This window comes from Pseudorca crassidens, chromosome 5, assembly GCF_039906515.1.
Source record: "Pseudorca crassidens isolate mPseCra1 chromosome 5, mPseCra1.hap1, whole genome shotgun sequence".
NCBI lineage: Eukaryota > Metazoa > Chordata > Mammalia > Artiodactyla > Delphinidae > Pseudorca > Pseudorca crassidens.
In genome coordinates, this window is record NC_090300.1 from 71,210,037 (window position 1) to 71,234,990 (window position 24,954).

General features: G+C 39.1%; 1 protein-coding gene across 1 annotated transcript in view; it reads left to right on the forward strand.

Moving 5' to 3' along the window:
- The window catches only part of TPRG1 (tumor protein p63 regulated 1), a 183,544-nt gene that overhangs the window by 109,507 nt on the left and 49,083 nt on the right, over positions 1 to 24,954 (forward strand). The window contains exon 4 of the mRNA XM_067738399.1: positions 1,126 to 1,299. Coding sequence (XP_067594500.1) covers positions 1,126 to 1,299 — 174 coding nt within the window. The remainder of the gene's footprint in view (positions 1 to 1,125; positions 1,300 to 24,954) is intronic.

Genomic DNA, 24,954 nt, shown 5'->3' on the forward strand with positions numbered 1-24,954 from the left:
TAAGAAAATGACAGAATGAGCTTGAAATAGTGATGGCTTGGGTGGAGGTCACTGGACCTATATTCAAGTCTCCTTTTTTTTTTTTTCTATTTTGTGGTACGTGGGCCTGTCACTGTTGTGGCCTCTCCCGTTGCGGAGCACAGGCTCCGGATGCGCAGCCTCAGCGGCCATGGCTCACGGGCCCAGCTGCTCCGTGGCATGTGGGATCCTCCCAGACCGGGGCATGAACCCGTGTCCTCTGCATCGGCAGGCAGACTCTCAACCACTGCGCCACGAGGGAAGCCCCAAGTCTCCATTTTATCTTCAGTCAGCAATGCGACCTTTGGAGATTAGCATAAACTAATGCCTAGTGAGTCATCCAGATTGAGTTAGAACAAAGATTATTTTTGGTGTGCTTTGAGGAAGATGTGCTCCATGAAGGCTTTCTAGAGAACTGGGAAGACATGGAGGAGCATGAATCAGTTGACTGCCAACATGATACAATCTTGCTATTCCCCTAATGGATCCTGTCAAGGCTAATCATCTCTGAGCTCTGTGGCCGTAAAACCTCTCCCTGTGGACTCCCCTGGTGGCACGGTGGTTAAGAATCCACCTGCCAATGCAGGGGACACAGGTTCGAGCCCTGGTCCGGGAAGATCCCACATGCCACGGAGCAACTAAGCCCGTGCGCCACAACTACTGAGCCTGCGCTCTAGAGCCCGTGAGACACAACTACTGAGCCCGCATGCCGCAACTACTGAAGCCCGCGTGTCTAGAGCCCGTGCTCCGCAACAAGGGAAGCCACCACAATGAGAATCCCGTGCACCGCAACAAAGAGCAGCCCCGCTCACCGCAACTAGAGAAAGCCCGTGCGCAGCAACCTAGACCAAACACAGCCAAAAAAACCAAAAAATAAAACGAACAAAACAAAACAAATCCTTTCCCTGTGATCCTCCACTTCTCTCCTCCCTTGGTCATGGGGCTGGAATGAGAGAGAAGGGATGGCATTCTTCAGCTTCTCTTTCTTCCGAGGTGATCAAACCTCATTATTTTCTGTGTCAGTAGATATGTTTCAGACAATTCCATTATTTTCAACTTGGAAAGATTATGCAAATAACTTTTGTTCTCTGTGGTGATTTTTTACAGGACAGACCACTGGAACAATGAGGAGAGGATTTTGCTGGTCACAGACAGGATTCTCTTGATCTGCAAATACGACTTCATCATGCTCAGCTGTGTGCGGTTGCAATGGATTCCCCTGAGTGCTGTCTATGGCATCTGCCTGGGCAAGTTTTCCTTCCCTACAATGTCACTGGACAAGTGAGTATGATGTCTTAGACTCAGGAAAGTGGTGCAGTGGGTGTGGGGCAGGCAGGGGAAACAATCACCACGTTCAGTTCAGTGCTGTAAGCTGGGAGAATCCAGGGGAGAACAGTGACGCTGTCGCCGAATTCATCAAACAATCCTTGAGTTTCCACGCTACGTCAGACACCAGGGATACAATTTTAAGTACATTTGTACTTTAATATGAGTACCTGACAAGTCAGTGGTTGAATGTAAAGTGGAAAGAGCTGTGGGGACATGGAGGAAGCGGTTTTCACCTAATCCCTGTGGCAGAGATTAGAGAAGCTTTCCTGGAGAAGAGCTTGAGCCAATATTTGACATGGGGTAGGAGTCAGCCGAAGAACAAAAGCTTAAGAATATTCCAAGCAGAAGGAAGAGAGAGCAACCAAAGGAATGAAGGTAGGAAAAAGTTCTGTAGAGTAAACACCATACAGTACCACTCCCATCTGTGAGGTAAGCCTGAATACCCCCCTCTCCTAAGAGTGCTGTCACCTGCAAAATACCCAGCGCTTTTAATTAAGGCAGTCTGGTTCTAGACACCTTGGTGCCTTTATTCGTGACATTTTAACCCGTGGCTTCTAGCCCCAAGCAATTGACCATTTCTACCCTTCCTTGCTGTACAATGTTCCTGCAACTTTTTCTACAAAGGTAATGCCTACCACACAGGGTCAACCAGGTCTGAAACATTCCAGGGAGAGGTGCGGCCAAATGCACCAGTGTGGCTTTATAACAGCAACCACTGGGGGGCCTTGTTCTTGGGGTCCTGCTGCCATCCTCACCCCCAGCAGCTGTCACTTGCCTTGGGGAATTGAAATTATTCTACAAAGCTTAATGAACAGAACCCAAGATGGCTAATAAGACTTCTTGAAAGAAGTCTCTTTGGGATCTTTCCTGGAAGCTTAGTGGAGGAGGGGACATCACCTCTCTCAGAGAGGTTGACAGTTACCAAGAGACCTGGTGAGGTCTATAGAGGAGGGTTGCTGAACTGAGCAAATTCTTGTTATGGTCTCAGGAAGAACTGACTTTCTTCAACATTTTAAATCTAAGCCGGAGGACAGCTGTCTTCCTCTGAACCTCTGAATGTGAACTCTTCCCATGGAACTGTGAGCTCTTTTAGGGCAGGTACCTTTTGTTGTTGTCCTTCTTTAAGCACCTGGCTGAAAAATCTTTCTAAAATACTGAAAAAAGTATAGGCCGATCAAGTGATTGGGTTTCCTTACATAAAGCATATCATATCAGAAACCTATTTCTTATTTGCTCTTTTCATGGATGCTAGAAATGATTGATTTAGTTCACTGACTTTTTTGAACTGGTGGATTTTTCAATAATATAGGCACGTGGTAAACATCTATTTAAATGTCGCAAAAAATTATTTATTGTCAGGATATCTCTCCTAACCCAGACTTTCAGTTTTCCAGAATTATTTTCAAAGGTGATAGTTAGCAGTTTCGTGTGTTTTATGCTTTTTTTTTTTTTTGAGAAATAATCTGCAAATATATAAGGATAAAAATGTCTTTGTATGTATATATGTGGGTTTACACATATTTGTAATATTGATATACACATACATTTATCACAAATTATTTTACCCAGCGGGTACACATACCATAAAATGTCCTGCCTGGAGACTTTATTATGTAATCATGGAAAGATTAACTTCAGTCCTTTTAATAGTGCAGAATATTCCATTTCAAGTCTAATCTATCTATCCAGCCCCTTATTCATGGATATTTATTTTTATCTTCTCTACTACAAACAAAGCTGCTATAAATATCCTTGTCTACAGGACTTTGTGCATATGTGCAAATGTATCTGTAATGTAAATTTCTGCAAGCGGAATTATTAGGTCAAAAGTCATGTGAATTTCAACTGACAGCTACTGTCAAATTGCCTTCTAAAAAGGTGATGCCAGTTCATGCTCCCTCAGTGTGTGAGCATCCTTTTTCACTCACTGTCACCAATATCCTGTATTATGAAACTCTTTTTCTTTGCCAGGGAAATAAAGAAAAATGTCTTACTTTTGTTCTAATTTCCATCACTAGAATTTGAAGGAAGTTGAGAGTGTTTATCTTAGGTTAGAAAGTAATTTTATTTCTTTTTCTGTGAACTGCCTATTTTTCATCAGAGCCCATACGTTTTCTATTGAGATATTGATTTTTCTCTTACTGATTTGTAAGAGCTCCTTATATATCAAAGAACTTGGTCCTGTTTCTGCCATATATATTGCAAATTTTTTTTCCCGTTTGTCATATCTCTTTTAACTTTATAATGCTATGTTTTACTGTCTTTGAGTTTTAGGTTGTCAAATGTATCAGTCTTTCAAGACTTCTGAGTTTATTTCTTTTTGAGAAAGGTTTTCTCCACACTGAAATTATAAAATATATTTCCACCTTTTCTTCTAAAGTTTTTACAATTTATTTTAAAAAATAGTTAAATTTATGTTTCATCTGGAATTTACCTTAAGTAAGAAAAAAGATAAGCAATCAACTTTATTTTTTTAACCAGATGGCAGGCTGGATTTCTCAACATCATTTATTCAATGCTCTCCTTCATCAATATATATTTTACCATGTGTATTTGTGTTTATTTCTGGATTATCCATTCATCTGTTTACTAGAGTACAAAATGATTTTAATTATTATAACATTTTATTACATTTTAATATCTGGTAGAGTTACTCCCCTCTTATTAATTTTTTACAAGAATTTATTTATTTATGCATATTTAGTTTTCCATCAGCTTGCCTAATTTAAAAAAATCCTATTGTTAATAGGATTTTCGAATGTGAAATCAACCTTTCAGTCTTAAAATAAACACACTTAGTCATGGTGTATTATCTTTTCTATACATTGTTGAATTCAGCTTGCTAATGTTTTATTAGAGAGTTTTGTGTCTATGTTCATGAGGATATTAGTGTATTATTTTCATTCTTTTGTAATGTCTTTGCCAGGTATTTGTGTTATGCTGGCCTCAGAAAACAAGCTGGATAGTGTTCCCTTCTCTTTTATTTTCTAAGAGATTTTGTGTATAGCTGGTGTTCTCTCTTCCTTGAATGTTTGATAGAACTTACAAAGGAAATTTTCTGGGCCTGAGATTTCTTTGTGGGATAGTTTTAGATAATAAAGTTAATTTGTTTTATAAATATTGAGTTACTCGTATTTTTTTCTTCTGTGTTAGTTTTGGTAAATTATATTTTTCAAGGAATTTGTTGTTTAAGTTGTTTTATTTGAAAGCATATAGTTGTTAATATTCCATTGTTATCCATTTAATGTCTTCTTTCTTAATTTTCGTGATCTGCATTCTCTCTCTTTATTTTTTCTATTGATGAACCTATTGATTTTTTTTTTTGGTTTTAACAAGAACATGCTTTTCACTTTGCCAATTTTCACGATTGATTCTATGTAGTTGATTTCTACTATTCTATTTTTTTCTTTCTTCTACTTACTTTTTGGTTTACTTCTCTTTTTCTTTTTTTAACTTCTTAATGTGGAACCTGAGGGCATTGATTTTAGGCCTTTCTTTGTTTCTAACGTGAGCATTTAAATCTATAAATTTCCTTCTACACACTGCTTTCCCTACATCTCACAGATTTGGGTATGTTGTGTTTATACTATCATTCAGTTAGAAAGATTTTCTAATTTTCCTTGTGATTTCTTCTTCGACCCATGGATGCTTTAGAAAGTGTACTGGAAATTTTCCATATATTTTGGGTTTTCCTAAATATTTTAACATTACTGAGTTTTAACTTAGAGAATATACTGTCTTTGACTTTAATCCTTGTAAATGTATTGAGACATTTTTATTGACGCAACTATATAGTACATCTTTCTGAATGTATCATGTGCATGTGAAAAGAATTTTGTGTTTAGTTTTCTATAGATATCAATTAATTCATTGAGTTTGATAATGTTGTTTAGATTATGGGTTTACTGATTTTTGTCTACTATTTTTTTTTTATTGGTTACTGAGAGGGGAATGTTAAAATCTGCTATTATTATGGGATTTTCTCTTGTCTCTTTAGTTTTATTATTTTTTGCTTCAGGTATTTTGAGAGTCTATGTTAGATGCACACACATTCATGATTGGTATGCCGTTTTGATGAATTGAGCCTTTTTTCATTATGAAATGTTGCTTTTTATCTCTGGCAATACTCTGTCTAGAAATCTATTTTGTATCTCATATTATTATAGGCACTCTATCATTTTTATACTTATTTTTACATAGTATATATTTTTTTCATCCATTTACTATCTCTCTTTGTATTCAAAGTGCATTTCTTGTAGGGATCACATAATTGGGTCATACTTTTAATCTGTTCTGATCATCTCTGCCTTTTAATTAGAGTGTTTAGTTCCTTTTGTAATTTAGTGATTTTGATATGATTGAAGTTAAGGATACCTATTACTTGTTTTCTCTTTCCCCCTTCTACTTTTAATTTCTTTGTACTTTTTTCAACCTTCTTTGTAAGTATATAAATATTCTTCAAATTATATATATAATTCTTCATAATTTTATATTGGGTTGGCCAGAAAGTTCGTTCAGGGTTTTCCATAAGATCTTACAGAAAACCTGAACAAATTTTTTGGCCAACCCAATACAATATATATAAGCTTTTTAGCTATAACATTTTACATAATTTTGTAGTTGCTTTAGGCAGATTTTCTCAACCTCAGCACTATTTACACTTTGATCAGGATCATTCTTTGGCGTGGGAATCTGTTCTGAGCACTGTTGGATGTTTAGCAGCAACACTGGCCTCTACCCACTGGGTGCTAATAGCACCGTGCCTCTGTGTTATGACAATCGAAAATATCCCCAGACATTGCCACACGTGCCCTGGGGGTAAAATCACTCTGAATTGAGAACCACTGTTCTAGAAGTTATAATATAAATACTTTTCACCATGCACTTAGAGTTAATATTATAACACTACACTTAATATTATAACACTACACTTAAAACATAGAAACTTTGTAAATACATTGTTCTAAGAATGTAAATGTTGGAAATGACATGATAAAGTCAGTGTAGTCACAGGAGGTAACAAGAATGAGGCTTTGAAGGAAGAAGTTTATTACACTCACAAGTCCCAGAAAGGGAGTCACCATATGCCATGTAGGGCCATAAGGGAAGACACAGTGTCCATCAAGAAGCAGAGGGGCAGGAGCTGGAGGACAACTTAGGCCATGATCTTTTTTAGAGTTTCCACAGGAAAGGCAAGGCAGGGCAGGGTAAACAGTTTATGATTGGCCAGTATGAATAATTTTGATAGACTTTAAACTGCAGGTGGTTCCTGGTTGCCTGGTACCTGGTTCTTAGCTAAGGCAAAAGAATATTGCCTTATGGGAAGTATGGGCCAGATAGAGGAGGTATGCCTCTGGATTATTTAATTTGCATATCAAAGTCCATGTGTTGGGCATTTTGCTATCTCTAAGAGTTGGCTACCCCTAAGAGGGGCAGTCTCTTCCCTGCCAGAAAGATGTCAGAACATTATAATACACAGAAAATTAAAATATATGTATACAATATACATATAGCTCCATTTATATCCCCTCCTCACTGCCTTTTACATTGCAGTTGTCATGCATATTACTTTCATGTGCATTTTAAACCCCACAAGATAACATTATAAATTTTACTTTAAGAAATCATATGTATTTCAAAGAAATTAGAAAATAAAGTTATCTTTTATATGCACATGTTTTCATTTCTGATGCTCTTTGTTTGTTCCAGAAGATTCAAGTTTCTCTTTGAGGTCATATTCCTTACACATGAAAAATTACTTTTTAGCATTCCTTGTAGTGTAATCTACTATGATAAAATTTCTTATTTTTTATTTTGGGGGAGGTCTTTATTTAGCCTTTATTCTTAAAGAATATTTCCTCTGGTTAGAGAATTCTGACTTGACATTTGTTTCTTTCAGCATTCGCAAGATGTTGTTCCACTGTTTTCTGGCCTCCATAATTTCTGGACAGAAGTCCACAGTCATTTGACCTGCTATTCCTCTGTGTATTCTCTAGCTGCTTTCAAATGTTACCTTTATCTTAGTTTTCAGAAGTTTGACTATAATGTGCCTACTCCCTTGAGTTCTGCTATTAATTTCTAGTTTTAATATTATACTGTGTTTAGAAAATGTCTTCTCTACTATTTCTACTCCTTGGGATTTACTGAATATTTTTACATTTCAATTGTTAATTTATATCAACATTTCATAAATACTTGAATGTGCAGTCTCTGCTTTCTTTGTATAGAATTCGATAAATGGTACTTAGATCCATTATCATTATGTTCTTTGTGTCTTGTTTGTCTTTGCCTGTTATTCATTAATTAAGTTTTTTTGGCTACTTGATCTACTCATAGACTGAGAGAGGAGAATTAAATTTTCCTTAACTATTATGCTTTTTTTTTTTTTAACTTTGTGACTTAACATTATGAATGTTCGTATTGTCTTGTTTGATGTAGGAACATTTATAGATGTTGAATCCTTATTTTAGATTATACTCTTTTTCATTATAAAGTTTATCTCCTTTAATGTCTTCCTTGCTTTTGGTCTTGTCTGCTGAATATTGCAAACCTTATGTCCTTTTTATTTGAATTTTCTTCATATATTTCTGCCTGTTTTTTACTGTAAACTTTTGGGGTTTCTTTATTTTTTGATGTGTTCTTGTATGCAGCATATGATTGAATTTTACTTTGTGATCCAACCTGAGGGTCTTTTCTTTTAATTGGTAAGATTAACCTGTTTATACATATTAATGTGACAGTTACAGTCTTAGTTCTGCCATCTTGATTTTTGTATTATTGCATTTTTCTAAATATATTACCGTATTTTCTATATTTCCTTTGTTTTCCATTGAGCATATTTTTCTTTAATCAAGAAAGTTTAGAGTCTTTTTCTACTAGTGACTATAAGTGTAATTTATAGTAATCTTAATTCTATCTTTTTTGAATATTATCTATTTACTTCCTAAGATAAACTCATTTACATTAACAACCCACTTTTTCATCTTCTTTTTATACTTCTCTATCATTCATTTTTTAAAGTTGCGTATAATTATTATTATTAGTTATATCATGGTTATTTATTTAAAGAATATGCTTCCACTTGATATGCCATCTTCGGCAGTGTATATTAAAGCTCCATGGTGAGACATAAGAAATCTGCATATTCATACTATTCTCACATCCTCTCATCCTTCACCTTCCTTCTTTCATTAGTTTTACCAGACAAATTTCACTTTTTATGGCTTGTTTTATTTGATTTCCCATGAGGCACCTGGTTATTACCATAGAGAGTTGGTGTATTTCTGGGCCTCCTAATTAACTTGTATGGCTTTATTCAGATTTTCATCCTGGGTTAGAGTAAGAAAGCGTGTCCCAGCAGCTAGCATGCTGTTAAAAATTAAAATGCTTATTCTGGGTGCCCCCCAGGTGTAGAAACATGGTGTGATGAAAGGGTGGTTTTTAAAGTTCTGCTCAGTTTTTTTTAGCAAACCTCCATAGTAGAGTTCTGAACAGAGGATAGAGTCTTGGATTTCAGTCCTAATTTTACAACTGTTAACTTTGTTTCCTCATCTTTCAAAAGGTCGTTCATACTGTCATTCTGTTTCATTAATAGTCTTATTGTACAGCTCTAATGAGATAATTTGAAAGCACTTTGTAATATGCCTTATAGATATCAGGTGTTAACAAGTTCTGATTTTTCTCCCAGATGAAAGCTTTTGTTAACATGGAACTAAGTAGATTAATTTGATTTTTTTATCTTTATTTCCAAGTCAGTTAGCCCTTCTTGGTTGGGCATTAAGTCACCATTATAAGTCAGAGTTCATCAGGCAGGGAAAGGAGGAAGAGGCAAGGGAAAAGCACCTGCTAAATAATCATAAACTGAATCCAGAGGAAAGCCTGAATAGAGTGAGCACATTCCCTTGTTATAAGAAAATGCAGTGACTTAACATTAGCACCTGCTGGCTGCAGAAGGCAATGCTGACACTGTTTACCAAGAGCTCTTACCTCCCTCGTGCCATTTGACCTTCAACAGCAAGAATAAATAGCATGGACTGACTGCATTTTAGAGATGAGAGAAGTGAGACCGAGAGGGGTCCAGGGATTCATTGCGCCATCAGCTATTTAGTATTAGAGTTGGGCTTCAACATCAATTCTTCTAACTTCCTGTCCAGTGTTCTTTTCCTTTAATAAATAATATTTTATCTCCTTTTCTTCTCCCTCCCCTCCCCTCTCCTCCCCTCCCCTCCTTGTCCCTTCCTTTCCCTTCTCTCTCCTCTTTCTCTGTCTATGATCTTGCTTCTGTGTTTTCATCCTCTGTCCTCTCCTTTCCTCCTCTCTGTCTCTCTGGGTGAAGATAACCTCTCCTGGTAATGTAGCTTCTGCTTCTCTTAAGAAGCTGTGAAGAGGTCTATTGGAACTTAGCAGAACCTGTGCCAGTGTATCCCACGTATTGGTACTTACAAAACAGAGTTGTTCTGTTTTATTCACTGATTTGCCTTTGGCTTAATATGAAGTGAGAGTGTGATGGGAAGAGACACCTACAGGCTATGGATCATTTATCTGTGAGATGAAGGAAGATTCTCTTTGGGTTAGAACATTCACCAGACACAAAACCGGGAAATGGTAAAAGGTCTGGTTGATCTTACAGAGTAACTAGCTTAATTAGTTGCTAGTACATAGCCTTTATTGTTCCTTATCTGAGATGAGAACCCTATATCTTATTTCTATCATAATTGGATTCATTCCCAGATTTTAATTAAAATTTAATTGTTGTAATCCTGTTGAGTCTATAACCTCCCAGAAAAGTGGAGGAGGGTGAGGAAGACTCCGTTTCTATGAGATTAACCATTAGGTTAAAGCTATGACCAATTTTAGCCACAGCAATTTTCTTACTGCTTGAATTTAGACAATTCATTTTAATTCCTGGGCTCTCAATTTCCGATCTATAAAATGTCAATAATAAAAATCCCTGTCAGGCCTAACTCATAGGTCATTATAGATTTAAATAAAGGATATAAAAGTGTTTTGTAAATTGTAAGGTGTTAAAATAATTGTTACTTAAAGAGTTCTAAAAATCCATATTTACTTGCTAACTCTCCCATTTTTAAAAATATGCCCACAAGAGATAATGATGAGGAAACTGAGTGGTCAAGTGACTTGTATGTAATCAAACAGATAACATGATGGTGGGGTCTTGAACATGAGATCCTCTGATTTCAACTCCTCCCTTTGTCATGCACCTAGTTCCTACTGGTCCTCAAATGCATTGTAATTTTTGAGGATAAATGGGCCCCATTTCATGACCTCTGTTCCTATCTGAAGTCTGTAATCAGGAGGTAGAGGATAAGTAGTTTAGAGCTTAGAGAGCAGGTTCTGAAGTCAGGCTGCCTGGGAGCCAATCCTAGATCTGCTTCTGGGTGACCTAGAGCAAGTCACACAACAATCTGTGCCTCAGTCTCGTCACCTGGAAACTGGAGAGGGTAATAGTATCTATCTCAGTCCATGTTGAAGATTAAATGAGATAATACATATAAAATATTTAGAAAAGTATCTGGTATGTAATAAGCACTTGAAGGATGTAAGCTTCTATAATAGGTTTGGGAGAAAGACACTGATTGAGGATTCAGGGATCTGGGTCCTGATCTACTTTCTTAATCAGGAAAGTCTCCTCCCCTGGCTGAATTTCAGTTTCCTCACTTATAAAATCTCTGAATTTTTTTTATGAAGTATAATGTCTGGGACGCCCTCCTCTTTCATGTCTTCCTCATGCTGATACTAAGTCAACAGGGGGCAACTCCTAGCATTTACAATGTTGTATTAGTTTCAGGTGTACAGCAAAGTGATTCAGTCATTCATATATATATATATATATATATATATATATATATATATATATATGCATGCACACATGTACACACACACATATGTATTCTTTTCCAGATTCTTTTCCCTTATAGGTTATTACAAAATACTGAATATAGTTCCCTATGCTATACAGTAGGTCCTTGTTGCTTACCTATTTATACATAGTAGTGTGTATACATTAATTCCAAATTCCTAATTTATCCCTGAATCTCTAAATTTTTTTTCCTTTTTTAATTTTTTTTTTTTTTTGGTCTTGAAATCCTATGCTTTGTGGTACTCTATTTATGTAGCAATTTCCCCAAGTCATTCATCTTAGAGGGCTGAATGATTTTACCTAGTCAATTACTCCTGTGAAAAAGGTCTAAGATTTTCTGCTGGAAAATATTGTTGCTGTCACATTGATATGCCAACAAAAGCTGAGTGGGAAGGTCAGGCCTAGAAATGCCTTCCTGCAAGAGTAGGCATTACACATTTATCTCTCCATGCCGTTGAAAATTTGCATTCTGCAAAATATAAGGGATAGCAATGCTGCAGGAGAGAGGCTCGGAAGTTGCTTGAGGTGGTCACCCCTCATCCTGTCCATAGAGACGCTGGTGAAAGCAGGGGCTAGGAGCTGTCCCTGTTGACTTAGTATCAGCAGGAGGAAGGCATGAGAGAGGAGGGCATCCCAGACATTAACCCATCCCCTCAACCTTGCTCCCTGAGATCCAAAGGCCAACGAGCTGCTCCGTGCCCCCAGAGTTCTAATTTGGGCATACGTTTGTCAGATGAGAGCTTCAAAGGGGCCTCTCCTCTGCTCTGGGTGAAACCAGCTCATGGCCCAGGCTGATTCTGCTGGCTTCGTGTCTGTCAGTGCGTCCTAATCACTGTTATAAAGTGTGGTTCTGCGGAACGCCTTGTAACATATTTTCCTATTGCTCCAGCAACATCTCCTGTCTAGACAATCTAATTATGAGCATGGAGCAAACAGCTGAAGTGTTTGCCACCCCCAAGGGTTGCCTAACTCCAGGAGTGGCGGTGGAAGGACAGGGGAGGGGGTGTGGATAGCATTGGTTACTTCTTGTTGACCAGAAAATTGAGTGCTCCAAAGGAATCCAACTAACTTTTAATTAAAAAGAAATGATCTGGTGGAAGCCGGCATTTTGTTGTTTTTCCAAACTCCCTGGAGGATTAAAGGTAGCAGTTCATTTCCCTCCAATCACATCTTTTTCTTCGCTTCAAAGGTGGTTTGTGGTCTCTTTGCTTAAAAAAAGAAAAAAAAAAAAGCCACTGACTTAGTCATCTGCCCTCCCAGCAGCGTTCTGAAAATAAAAAGCGCTCCCTACATGTCTGTTCTTTCAAAGTAGTAACTCGATTACATTCACTGAGTCCTTCCTGAGCTCTGGCCATGTAGCAGGCATGATGATGACAAGGTGATGAGACCTGGATTCTGTCCCCAGGATGTTTATGGTCTCATGGGAAGACAGACACATATGATGTAATGCTTTAACCAGGCTTTGATGACTGCTCCAGTGGAAAGCCAACAGTGCCATGGGCACAGGAGAGGGAAAGAGAATTTCTCCTGGGAGATATGGGAAGGTCTTAGAGAGGAGGTGGAATTTAAGCAGGTCTTTATAGGATGAGCAGACTTGGGGCAGAGAGTGAGGAGTAGTTCAGGCATAAGCAGACGAATGCCCAACTGGTGTGATCATGCCAGTTCTCCTGTGGGGCTGGGTCTCAGCTGTTGAGAAGGCATGGTGGAAGCTTTTGAATGGTTTTGGATAATTATGTGACGTGTTTATTTTTATTCTTTTAAACTTTTATTGGAGTATAGTTGATTTACAATGTTGTGTTAGTTTCAGGTGTACAGCAAAATAAATCAGTATACGTATACATATATCCACTCTTTTTTTTTTTTTTAGATTCTTTTCCTGGATAGGCCATTACAGAGTATTGAGTGGAGTTCCCTCTGCTATACAGCAGGTTCTTATCAGTTATCTATTTTATGTATAGTAGTGTGTATATGTCAGTCCCAATCTCCCAATTTATCCCTCCCCCCCCACCCCCTGGTGACCATAAGTTTGTTTTCTACGTCTGTGACTCTACTTCTGTTTTGTAAATGAGTTCATTTGTATCCTTTTTTTAGATTCCACATATAAGTGATATCATATGATATTTGTAATATGAGGTGTTTAGGTTTTAATCATCTTAGGATCTGAGACGTTGAAGGTTTTAGGGGATGAGCTAAAACAATTGGCATTTTTCTTTGGGAAGATTGGGGAGCAACAATATAAGAGATGGTTTGGAGGAAACAGATATTGGAGAAAGGGGCAGGCTAAGGGAGAGATTCTCAGATTCTCTGAGGGTAGAGTTGGGAAATTATAATAATCTGAACTGGGTCAGTGGATGAGAAAAGGAGACCGTGGATGTGAGATTTGGCTGCAGTAGAAACTCTGGCAGTAGAAACTCCGAATCAGGTGTTCTTTGTATGGGAGGGGGAGTGAGGGAAGGAGCTGTGAGCCTACAAGTGGAAGACGCTTATCACGCTTATTATTTGGGGGCCTGCTTGGCTAGGGGAAAAGTCGATGGTTGGAATAAACTATTCACGCCACTGACATTCACCAAGCATTTGCCATTACCAGATGCTGGGCTGGGCACTGTGATGCCATTGTGCTAAAGAGAGAGTTTCGGCCCTCACGGAGTTCACAGTCAAGGGGACAGTCAAATTATCATACCAATAAGTATAAAATTACAACAGTGAAAGTGCTTTGAAGAAGAGCTATATGCGGTATGTGAATTATAGATTGCTAAGTAACTACTTCAAAACTTGGTAGCATAAAATAAAAATCATTTATTATTTCTCTGTTTCTGGGTCAGGACTGTGGGTGTGGCTGAGCTGAGTCCTGTGGTTCAGGTCACTGGGGCCGTGACATCTCAAGCTCACTCATGTGGTTGTCAGCAGGCTGAAGTCCTTGATGGCCAGAGAGATCGGTTCCTGCCGTGTGAGCCTTTCTCTAAGACTACTGACAACATGGCTGCTGGCCTCCCTCACAGGGAAAAAGGGAGGAAGTAAGAGGGAAAGAGAGAGATTAAGCAAGACAGAAGCCACAGTCTTTAGGTAACCTAATCTTGGAAGGGACAGTTTATCACCTCTGCCATGTTCTATTCACTGGAGGCAAGTTGCTAAATCCAGCTTATGCTCAAGGGGTGGATGCCACACGAGGCCATGCATGTCAGGAGGTAGACGCTGGAGGCTATGGGACAGGTAGCCTACTGCATGAGGGCGATCAGAGCATTTATTACAGGATTTAGACCTAAATCGGAGGGTGAAGATGAAGGAAGATTTCTCTGAGGAAGGGCTTCTGGAACTCGGACTGAAAGAATGAGTAGGTGTTGACAAGGTGAAGGAAGTTATGGAGAGCGGTCCAGGGAGAGAGAAGAGTTTGTATAAAGGAGGGAGAGAGCCTGGCACCTCTGAGGAACTCCAAACAGGCCAACATGAGGGCCCAAGGGACACCGATGTGGAGATGAGTTTTATATTTAGTTGTTGATGAGCTATGGCTTTTGGAAGAATTAGAGTAATTCAGCTTGTATCTGTCACTTGCACTGGCATTCCCTAGAGGGAAGGGGTTCACAGGTAAAACTAGTTTGAAAGCCCTTGCTGTAAACTGTAGGACCATTTCTGGAACTGCTGGAAAATGGGTCTGATTCAGTGTATAAAATGAGTCAAATTGCCCACTTATCTCTTAGAATAATTACTTATTGTGTAATGCAATAATGTTCATAAATCATGCTGGGCTACTTGGGGAAAGGTATATAAACACAAGGCATTATCAGCGATGATGGAAACAGACTTGGGGGATTAAAATCAGATGTGCACCTTGATGTTATGGCCTTTTACTCCCAACTAAGAGACCTGGGAAGTTCATGCGAGTTCTTGAGGAGGGTTTCACGTTAGGAAATCGAGGCAGCAAGCTGTTGGGAGGTGGACGGAATGGGTGTAGGCATGGAGAGGCAGGGTGGGGGCTGGGGAGGTCTCTCTTTTTAGCTATCTGCTCTGCTATTGAAGGGCACTAGCCTTCATCAATCCAAGTCAAATGAATGTGACTACTTGGAAAGGCACCATGGAGATTCTGCTGGGCTGGGAATAAGAAAATCTGAATTTTTATCCCTATTGTGTCTTCAGTGTTCGGTATGTCCTTGAAAGAGAGTTGTTTCCCCTCTCAGAGCCTTGCTCTACCCCCATGTAACATGAAAGGGATGAAATTAGACAACCTTTAAGGTCTCTGCCATCTTGTGGACCAATGATTTTATAACCTTCTTTCCACCATTGCTCTTGTGAAATGAGAACAGTAAGAACTCCTTGTCAGCAGTCAAGGAATATTGTGACCAATGACAGTTTTTGTTTTGGGAAAGTGTTTAACATTGGTGGCAGAACTTGAACTTTTGTGCATTCGTTTTGCAGACCCCAGGGAAAGATGGAACCAGTGGAGAGAATACAGGCCAGAGTTGGTGTTTGATACATTTTTTTTTTCCAGCTTCAACTGACACATTCTTCTTCTTTCTCCTCTTTTTTACCCCCCTGCTCTTCTCTTAGTCCAAACTCCCTGGACCCAGCCATATAGTTCATATTTTGGAGTTAATAAATATCTACCATATAGAGTTGTGAAGATTAAATGAGAACACTTGAGGAGTGCCAAGCTGATGACTGTTATAGGTGCTCCAGACACATTACTTTCTTTTTGCTTTCCAATATGCTCTGCTTTTTTTTTTTTTTTTTTCAATTAGGAAGGTGGCACTCTACAAGTATCCTTTAAAGTATTACAAAATGCTAATAGAGAGACACTACCTGAAAAGTTACTGAGTCACTGATGGGACAGTTAGGACTACAGGTCTATGCTGTAAGTTTCACAGGAAAGAAATGTTAATTATTCACTCAACTCAAGGCCTGTTACTCTGCAGCAAAATAATGGAGAACTGGAGCCTGTTTTCTGATGGAAGTAGGAACTTGATGAGTTGGTTTGAGAAAGCCTAAGCCCTGTTAATGGGAGATGGGGTCTTTCTGGGAGCAGGGAAAGTTCATGTTAAAATTCTCCTAGGAACAAGATGGTAGCCCTCAGTTTAGACCAAGCAGGAGGCACGTATAAGAAGGGACGACTCTACAGGTATGCATGGAGAAGTGGCCTTAAACCCAGTACACGGCCACCTGAAACAACTAGGGTTATATTTTTTTTTTACCATTTGGTGATGTGGCAGCAGGCAGAGGAAGCTGGTTCTAGCGTAAAACCTGACTTACAATTAAGAACATTAAGTAATTAATAATCTTTGATTTTTTAGTTAAAAAGTTGTTTCAGCTACTTCATATAGTTACAGTCTTTGTGTGTTGCCATTGCATTTTTTTCTCCTTCACAGTAAATTGGATATTGCTGCACCTGGATTCTGGAAACAAGCTTTAATTGTAATAGTTTTAATGTGATGATTTGACAAATGGAAGACAGTGCCTAGTAGTCTCTGTAGGGAAAGAAAGATGAATTATATATTGGTCTTGCCCTCAGTCTGAGCTGTAATTGGGAACAGGGAGAGTAAATATATAGAAAACTAATTTTCACAGAACAAAACATAACATGACAAACCCTAAGTGAAAGACAGAAGCAATGTATTATGGGAACAATGATGAAGCAATTATTTCTTTTCTTTTCTTTTTTTTTTTTGCGGTACGCGGGCCTCTCACTGTTGTGGCCTCTCCCGTTGCGGAGCACAGGTTCTGGACGCGCAGGCTCAGCGGCCATGGCTCACGGGCCTAGCCGCTCTGCGGCATGTGGGATCTTCCTGGACCGGGGCACGAACCTGTGTCCCCTGCATCGGCAAGGGGACTCTCAACCACTGCGCCACCAGGGAAGCCCCAATTATTTCTTTTTAAGGTTGGGAATTTTTGCTAAAGAGACTGATGAATTTTGGTAGAGAGCAGTAAGGTGCCTCAGACTAGGGGAAGAGTATTATCAAAAGATGTGATGATACAAAAGTATAAAACATTGCTTCAGAAACCATGACTAGCCTCCTGGGTGGCTGGAGTGTAGAGAGAGTGGTTGGAGAGAGGAGGGGGAGAGTAAAGCCTGTTCATGGAGAATGGCAAATGGCAGAATAAGGAGGTTGTATATAGTTTGATTGGCTAGTGGGAGTCATAAAGGTTTCATTGCAGAGAGGTTTTCTGCCTCTCTCGTGTCCCTACAGCCTATAGTACATTAGTATGTGGCAGGCACATTACTGTGTACTCAGTGACTGGTGAGTACCTGACCACACCAGATAGTGGTGTGTGGGATGGATTGGAGCACTGAGAAAAATATGATCGGATCGTTGAGTCAGTCCTGGTGAGAAGTGTTGGATGCTTGACCTAAGTGTGGAAAGGAGAAGTCATAAATGAGAATCTGAGTATCATTCTCTTGAAGGCAACACTGATTAATGGCCTCAGACTCCAATGGAGCAAAGTCATTGAGATTTGCTTGGACGACGATGAAATCTGGAAACAGAATTGCCTTAGGGTTTATGGACCTACCATCTTCAGCAAGTATCAAGTTACATCACGTACTGCGATGAACTGGGCAACAGGCAAGGATTTTGTCACACATGCTCTTGACTTTGCCTTTGGAGATCTGTGCCAAGAATGCCCTGGATTTGATCTTGGGTGCGGTGCTGTCCACTCACTCATAATGCCCTGGGAGGCGTGTTGACAAGGATGGTGGGGTTTTGCTGAGCTATTTCTTGGCAAATCTCTGAGAGGAGGCGTTCCCCAAATGCCACAATACTGTTATTTTTGAGTAATGGACTGAACCCAGGTGCCTGATTGGACAGGGCTATTCCTCTAGATAAATATTTGGTTGCCAGGAGGTTATATTTAAATGAGAAATACCTCCTTAGGAAGTTATTGCCTAGGAATTCCTGCAGAGGGCAGGATCCCACCCCTGCTAGGAAATGTTTGAGAACCACCCTAAAATGTTTTCTGTACTCACTATACACTTAGTGTGAGGGCATCCACTTTGAGGTTCTCTGAACTCTGTTGCTCTGAATTACAAGAAAACCCAGCAGTGTTAGAGACACTACATTTCTCTGGGGGAAATGCTTCTGGTCTTCAGTGTCATAATGGCAGGACTCTGAAGAACAAATGGAATCCAAGTTAGGGATTTGGCTTTAAAGAGAGAAGTCAGTTCTCTGAAAAAGAGCCTGGTTCTTTCTGGAATCCAATCACAGAGTCTGGGAAGCTAGGGAATTGGATCTTTCAGACGTAAGTCACTCTTGCCTTTGCTATTGCTCTTTGTAATCCATGTTTGAATGTTGGTTTTTCAGGCCCCACCAGTTTAGCTTTTTCTGGTCTCTCTATGGAGAGCATCCTTTTAGTTTATGTATTTTCTTTCCATTTTCACTGAATGAGACTATTAGGACTCAGCAATTCAATCTTATAACGTTTTTGGGAATCATCTGTCCTTAGAAATTCCCCAGTTAACATCCTCATGTTTTTTCTTTTAAGAACTCAAAACAAAACACAAATGAAAACACACAGCAAAAAACCAGGCATAAGCAAAAACACAAGTAAAGAGATGATCACGCCAATGTTCTGGATCAGAGTTCATTTTTTGGATCCTCCTCTCAAGATCCATCTTAAACATATATGACAACATGTGGCATCAAGGTCACAAGCTGGGACTCTCCCCATGATTTTCTGAATCATAACTTAATCACTAGTGATGTATTATTTATTAGTATTATTTTATTTTTTAAATATATGATTTTTGTTTTTAACACTTTGGATGCCTTTCATTAGGGGATCCACTGACATAGATCATGTCAGAAAGAAGAAACCTTACCCATGTGTACCAGCTAAAATACAAGTGAGAAGAGGCTAGTTTAACAGATGGGGCTGAGCCCCCGGGCTATGTAGGGTCTGTTTTGGTGAGAATCCATCTGGAGGAATGACATGGGGACTGGGGGACACTTGGCAGAGTCAAAGTTCAAGATTGGTTTCTTCTGATTTATTGCAGAAAAAACTGCTATTTATGATGTGTTTAAATTCTTTCAATGTGCTATTATTATCATTCAATAAATGAGAATGAGTGCCAAGAAATATAGGTTTTTGGAGTTGGAAAGAAATTTAGAGTATCTGGGTCGATCTTCCTCATTTTATAGATGTAAACTGTGGTCTTAGGGGACTGTGGTCCAGACCCCCAATGGCAAAGCTGAGAGTAGAGCTTAAAGATGGAGAAACAACCAAGGAGGTTGTTCATTGACTTAAGTCTGTAAATTCCAGCATTTTAGGTTTTCTTCTCCTTATGTCATCAGAAAACAGGGAATCTGCTTTTTAGAAACATCTAGAGAATGACTCATTGGCCAGGTAGATAGAAGATGTAGAATAAGAGTTTCGACTTTCCGTGAATGAGCTCCTGACATTACACTTGAATATCTTCTCTCTTCTCTGGACTGTTTTTTAGACATCTGTAGAGTGATGAGAGCAGTCTGTGATCTTCCAGGTGTCTTTCAAAACAAAAATTCTATAATATGAAACTGTTATTGCTCTTAAAAATAATAATAAGAGTGATACACTAAGGTGAAAAAAAGGTCCAGGTGGTTTTATAGAAATTATACTATATGGAAGTAGTTTTAAATTTGACCTGATCTCAGCATTTAATCCCTTGTGCCTTTGTCAATTGTCATTGCTGGGAAGAGTCTTTCAAAAAAAGGTTTCCCCTCATTGCTTCTTAGAATTTTCAAATAACCATCTCTTTAAATCCTAATTTTCTTAAAATCTATGCAGTTTCCCTGGGCAGTTGCTGGGTGGCAGCAGAAGTGCTGAAGTGGTGGCCTATGTAAAAAGCAGAATGGCAAAATCATTCCGAGACTCATTGAGCACCAAGTGTATGCCCTAGTCCGCATAGCAAGTGAGTGATACAGCTGGAAGGGCTAGTAGGGCTGGGATTGGCAGGTAAAGGAAGAAGCTGTCCTTTCCCATTGTTTGTCACTGGTCCTTTGAAAAGGGTGGTAAATAATTATGGTAGCCACTACAATTTACTGAACAGCTGCCATGGACCAGGCACTGCCTTAGGCTCTTTAGATATGTCATTGTGAATTCATATATCACCATTGGCAAGGTGTTATTATCCCCATATTACAGATGAGAAAACTGAAGAAAAGAAAAATTATCTGAACCATGCTGAAGGTCACAAAGCCATCCAGCACTTTACCTGGGATGAAACACAGATCCCTATGACACCAAAACCTAGACTTTTCCTACCGTGGGAGTGCTGAAAAAATAAAGCCAACAACAGACATCTCACCTCTGTTTCTGAGGTGGGTGAATCAATGGGTCAGGCAAAATTTTGGCTAGAGAGAGAATAGTAATGTCTGTTCCCAGTATGTTAGTGTCCTGGAATCTGCAAGACACCTTGCACACTCATTATTTGATTTGATTCTCCTCTCTCTCTCTCTGTCATACACACACATGCATGTGCAATCTCATAATAAATGCAGGAAGGTTGGTTAATTTTGAATTTTATAAGTGAATAAACGGAGACTCACTTGAAGGTGAAGTCATCTTGGCAAAGTCCTCAGTAAATAGTGCAGTGCTGGGTCTCCTGATCCCTAGGCTGGGGCTTTTTCACTAAACCACAGTGCCTTGAAGAGATGGGTTATTTTCTCTACACGGGCTGTCCTCTAAGATCAATTGGACCAAAGGTAGAGGGACCGTTCACCTTTGCCTTAATGCATAGAACTGAGATGGTCTCCATCCATTTGGTGGCCCTCATCTTTTAACACAAGCTGACTCCAGCCTGCATTTATGATGATGCCTGTGTAAGCTGCAGCTGGTTACAGAGCTCTGCACAGAGTATATGTCTCACTTAAGTTTGCCCATCATGCACATAAAGAAACTGAATGTGTTGCTTCTTTACTGAAGGCCCTCAGTTTGTGCCAACATTCAGACAAACTTAGCTAAATGAGTCCTAGCAGAAAATAACAAAGAAAGCAATCTAGATATCTTCGCTATTGTTCATGCTTATGTTTTACATTATTTATTTTTGGATAGAATATATATATAAGAACTTCTTTCAAATCTTGAATATTGGAGGTTGCATCAGAGAACTTCTGGAACTAGAATGGGCCTTAGAGATGATCTAGGTCCAAAAGAGGGAAAGTTATTTATTTAAATCAAACTCATTTACAGAGTCATGGGTGACTGGGGTGTCCTGATCCCTTGGGACAGGAGCTTGGGCTTGAGAACCAAATAAATACGGATTTGAATCCTGACTCTCTTATTTACTGGCAGTGTGACAAGAGGTTAAACAGTTGATGTCTCTGAGCCCCAGTCTCATCTTTAAAAATAGAGATAATTATAACTACGGGTAGTTGGTTAGTCTAAATAAGCTAGTATATTCAAAAGCCTAGTGCTTGTATACTTTGTCTTTCTTATCTAGCCTGATGCCCCAATGTCTCTTATTTGGTTTGGATTCTAATGAGATCATGTGTTTTAGAGTTTACAGCACAGATGAACTACATGATACAGGAGTACAACTCAGTCCTTGATAGGAAAAATACAGTGCAATCAATCCGTTTGTAATTTATTTACGTCATAGATTAACCATGTTACAGCATGCCTTTCCCATATGTAGTTTTAGCATCTCTTATCACATTGGGATCTGCTTTGACTTGTATTTCTGAACCTGTATAATTAAGTGTTATATTATAGTGGGCTTCACAGCATTGGGTAATGAAAAGAATTCTGGCCTTATAATCAGCGGAATTTTGTGCCAACTTGACCAGGCACTAGCTATGTGATTATAAATGTCTCCTCTTGAGGACTATACCTGAGCATTTTAGTTCAGGTGATCTATAAGTTTCTGATAAGTTTTCAGATTTGGTTTGTCTATATTTCTTCTACTGGTATATATTGAGACCCCTGTTTATTATGACTGTATTGTGCTCTAGTGGGATGTGAGCAAGTGTCATTCTTCTAACTCAGATCAACCTAATAGTGCAAGTTTTAGCGGCTTCCTAACCATAGACTTCTCCTGCTAAATTGGGTGGGTTTATGGTTATTTTTGTTCTTGGTTTTTGTTTTGATATTAACTGCAGGGCCCCAATACTAAATAAGATCAGCAAGTTCACTAGTCAGCTCAGGCAAGGATAGACCTTTACAAAGTACCCCAGGTTACAGGAAGATGGCACTAGAGACTCTTGTCTCAGAAAAATGAGAAGGCCTAGGATCTGGAATGGAATGGAATCACAGAATCACTAAATTGGAGACCACCCAAAGCAGATATCTTCTCTCCAGTAAACCTGACAGGTGGTTATCCAGCCTCTGTTTTCAGGCTTCTGGTAAAAGAGGATTCACTATTTCTCGCCTTGTCTGTCCCACTCTGGGAGGCTCAGGTTAGAATGGTCTTTCTTCTAGTGAGTTGAAATAAGCTCCTCTTGAAGCTATCAACTGTTGGTCCTAGTATTGTCCTCTGTAGCTACACAGAATCAAACGTCAGTTCATTAACTCAACAGCTACTTAGTTCCTATTATATGTCAAACACTGTGCTGAGCTCTGGAAAGGCAAAATATGACATCTTTTTTTCAGGGGCTTATAGTGTCGCTGAAGAGCTAGACAAGTACAATGTCAATTGCAGTGTGATGTAACAATTGCTGCTTTAAAATGGAGACACAGAGGAGTGCATCTTACTCAGAGAAGGAGGGCGGGAAAGATACCCCAAAGAGTTTGAAAACCAAACGTTTTTATGTCCTCCTTCATCTCTATCCTCTGCATGTTAACTGTACTTCTAGGATGTGACAGGCAGTGTAATTTTGGAAGTTACAGAAAGGCTCGGGAGACTTGAGTTCTAATCCCAGTTTTGCTACCATTGTCCCTGTGAGACATGGAACACATCAGCCCATGTCCTGTAGTAGAGGACGCAGGTAGCACCATTTCATGTTACTAGTCCTGGACGTTTTAAAATAAACAGTCGACGCACTCGTCTGATGAATCTCCCGGTACTTCCCTCCTCTTTATTTCCGTTCCTCACTGGTCAGCCTAGAGTAGAAAATTAGCACTTAATTCTCCCTGTATCTGGACCTTATCAAGTCTCACTGAGCCCCCCTCTTCCATACTATGTACCTACATGGGGGTGACCCTTAGCTTGTGCCTGAACAGTTCCCAGCACTAAATTAAAAAGCATTAAATTTAAAAGCACGCTTAGAGAAACCCACAGAAATTTTAAACGTGTCCAGGCAAATTGGAAGTTGCCCCTGGGATCTTTCCCTTGACCAGCACAAAAAAAGATGACTAAGGCAATGTCTGCCCACTCCTGTGTGGAAATAATGTTGCGTTTGTCTGAAGGACAATGAAAAAATTTATGTTGGAGATGGCCTGATGACAAGTTATTTTGTGCCCCAAATGCCTTGATATCTCAAATCCTTTATTTTTAAAATTCTTTCATTCCAATTTTTTTCACTGATCCTTGGAGGGATTTTCAGAGAAAGAGCTCGTGGACCAGACTCAGGGGTCTGAGAAGTCTTTTAGAGCTGAGATAGGCATTACTCCCACATGCTTCAACCAAGCTCTGATAAGCTCTGGGAACTAAAATAAAATGAAAATATTGGGTGAATGGAACATCTCACAATCACTGGAGGGAAATCTCTTCATGATGGGATATGGAATCCAGTCTCCAAGTCCATTACATAAAATATTATTTTCTTTGGAATAGGAAAAAATATAATTGCTATTTTTTTTGGCCAGTCTGGGTAAATTTCAAGGTCAATGCCAATCTTTCTTGGGAGGTTTTTTATATTATGCAGGACTTAAATCAGAACATGGACTCAAAGAGACAGTGGAGTCACTGAATTTTGGATTTTGAATGACTCTCACATATGTGGTAGGGAGAGTAGTAATTAAGGCATGGGACTTAGGTAGCAGCACTGAGAGTTCTCTAAGACCATGTTGTCAGGGTATAGATTTTCTAATGAAATTTCAGTAAACTTCCACCACTGATTCAGATTTTTGCAAAAGAGTCCCCAGGATTTTCTACCTCCTCTTATTTGATTTTTTTTCTAAAGGAAAGAAGGCTTGTCCCTCAACTTGGCAATAGGTATTTCTCATTGATTTAAAAACATTTGGAGAGAGTTGACTAATTTTGATCATATTTGAGAACATATGACTAGCTGTCCATTCCTACCTTACACTTAATTTTCATCTGTGCTTCTTCTAAAACAAATACAAGACGCTAAGTCTTCCCAAGAGCATATCTTGGGAGTTTAGTGAATTTTGATATATGTATAAAAGTGAAGTTTATTATTTACTGTAATAAGCCACTGTAAGCCACAAAACCATTCATTTATCAAAAATGTACTAAGGTAAAGGCACTGCACATATTTATGCCTTTTGATTGCTCTAGGAAGAAGAGAATAGAAAATGCATCGCCTATAGGGAGGCCTGAGGCCTTTTCCTTTTCGACTGATCTCCCCCAGATCAAGCTTCTACTCGATAACTTGGCTCAGACACCAAGTAGCATGTGTAAAAGTAATATTTCAAACCAGGTTCAAACAATCTGCTCAACTAGAATAAGCATGCATCGGGTATGAATATGTGTATGTCACTATATCAGGTGTTGTAGAGATATAGAGCTAAGTAACATAGTCTCTGCTATGAAGGGTGCATTTTGCAATAGCTAATTTGAGTATACGGACAGCTATGCTTTAAGATGCAGTAAGCTTTGCCATTGGAACGAAGTTGGCACCAAAGAGAGGATTCATACAGCTGAG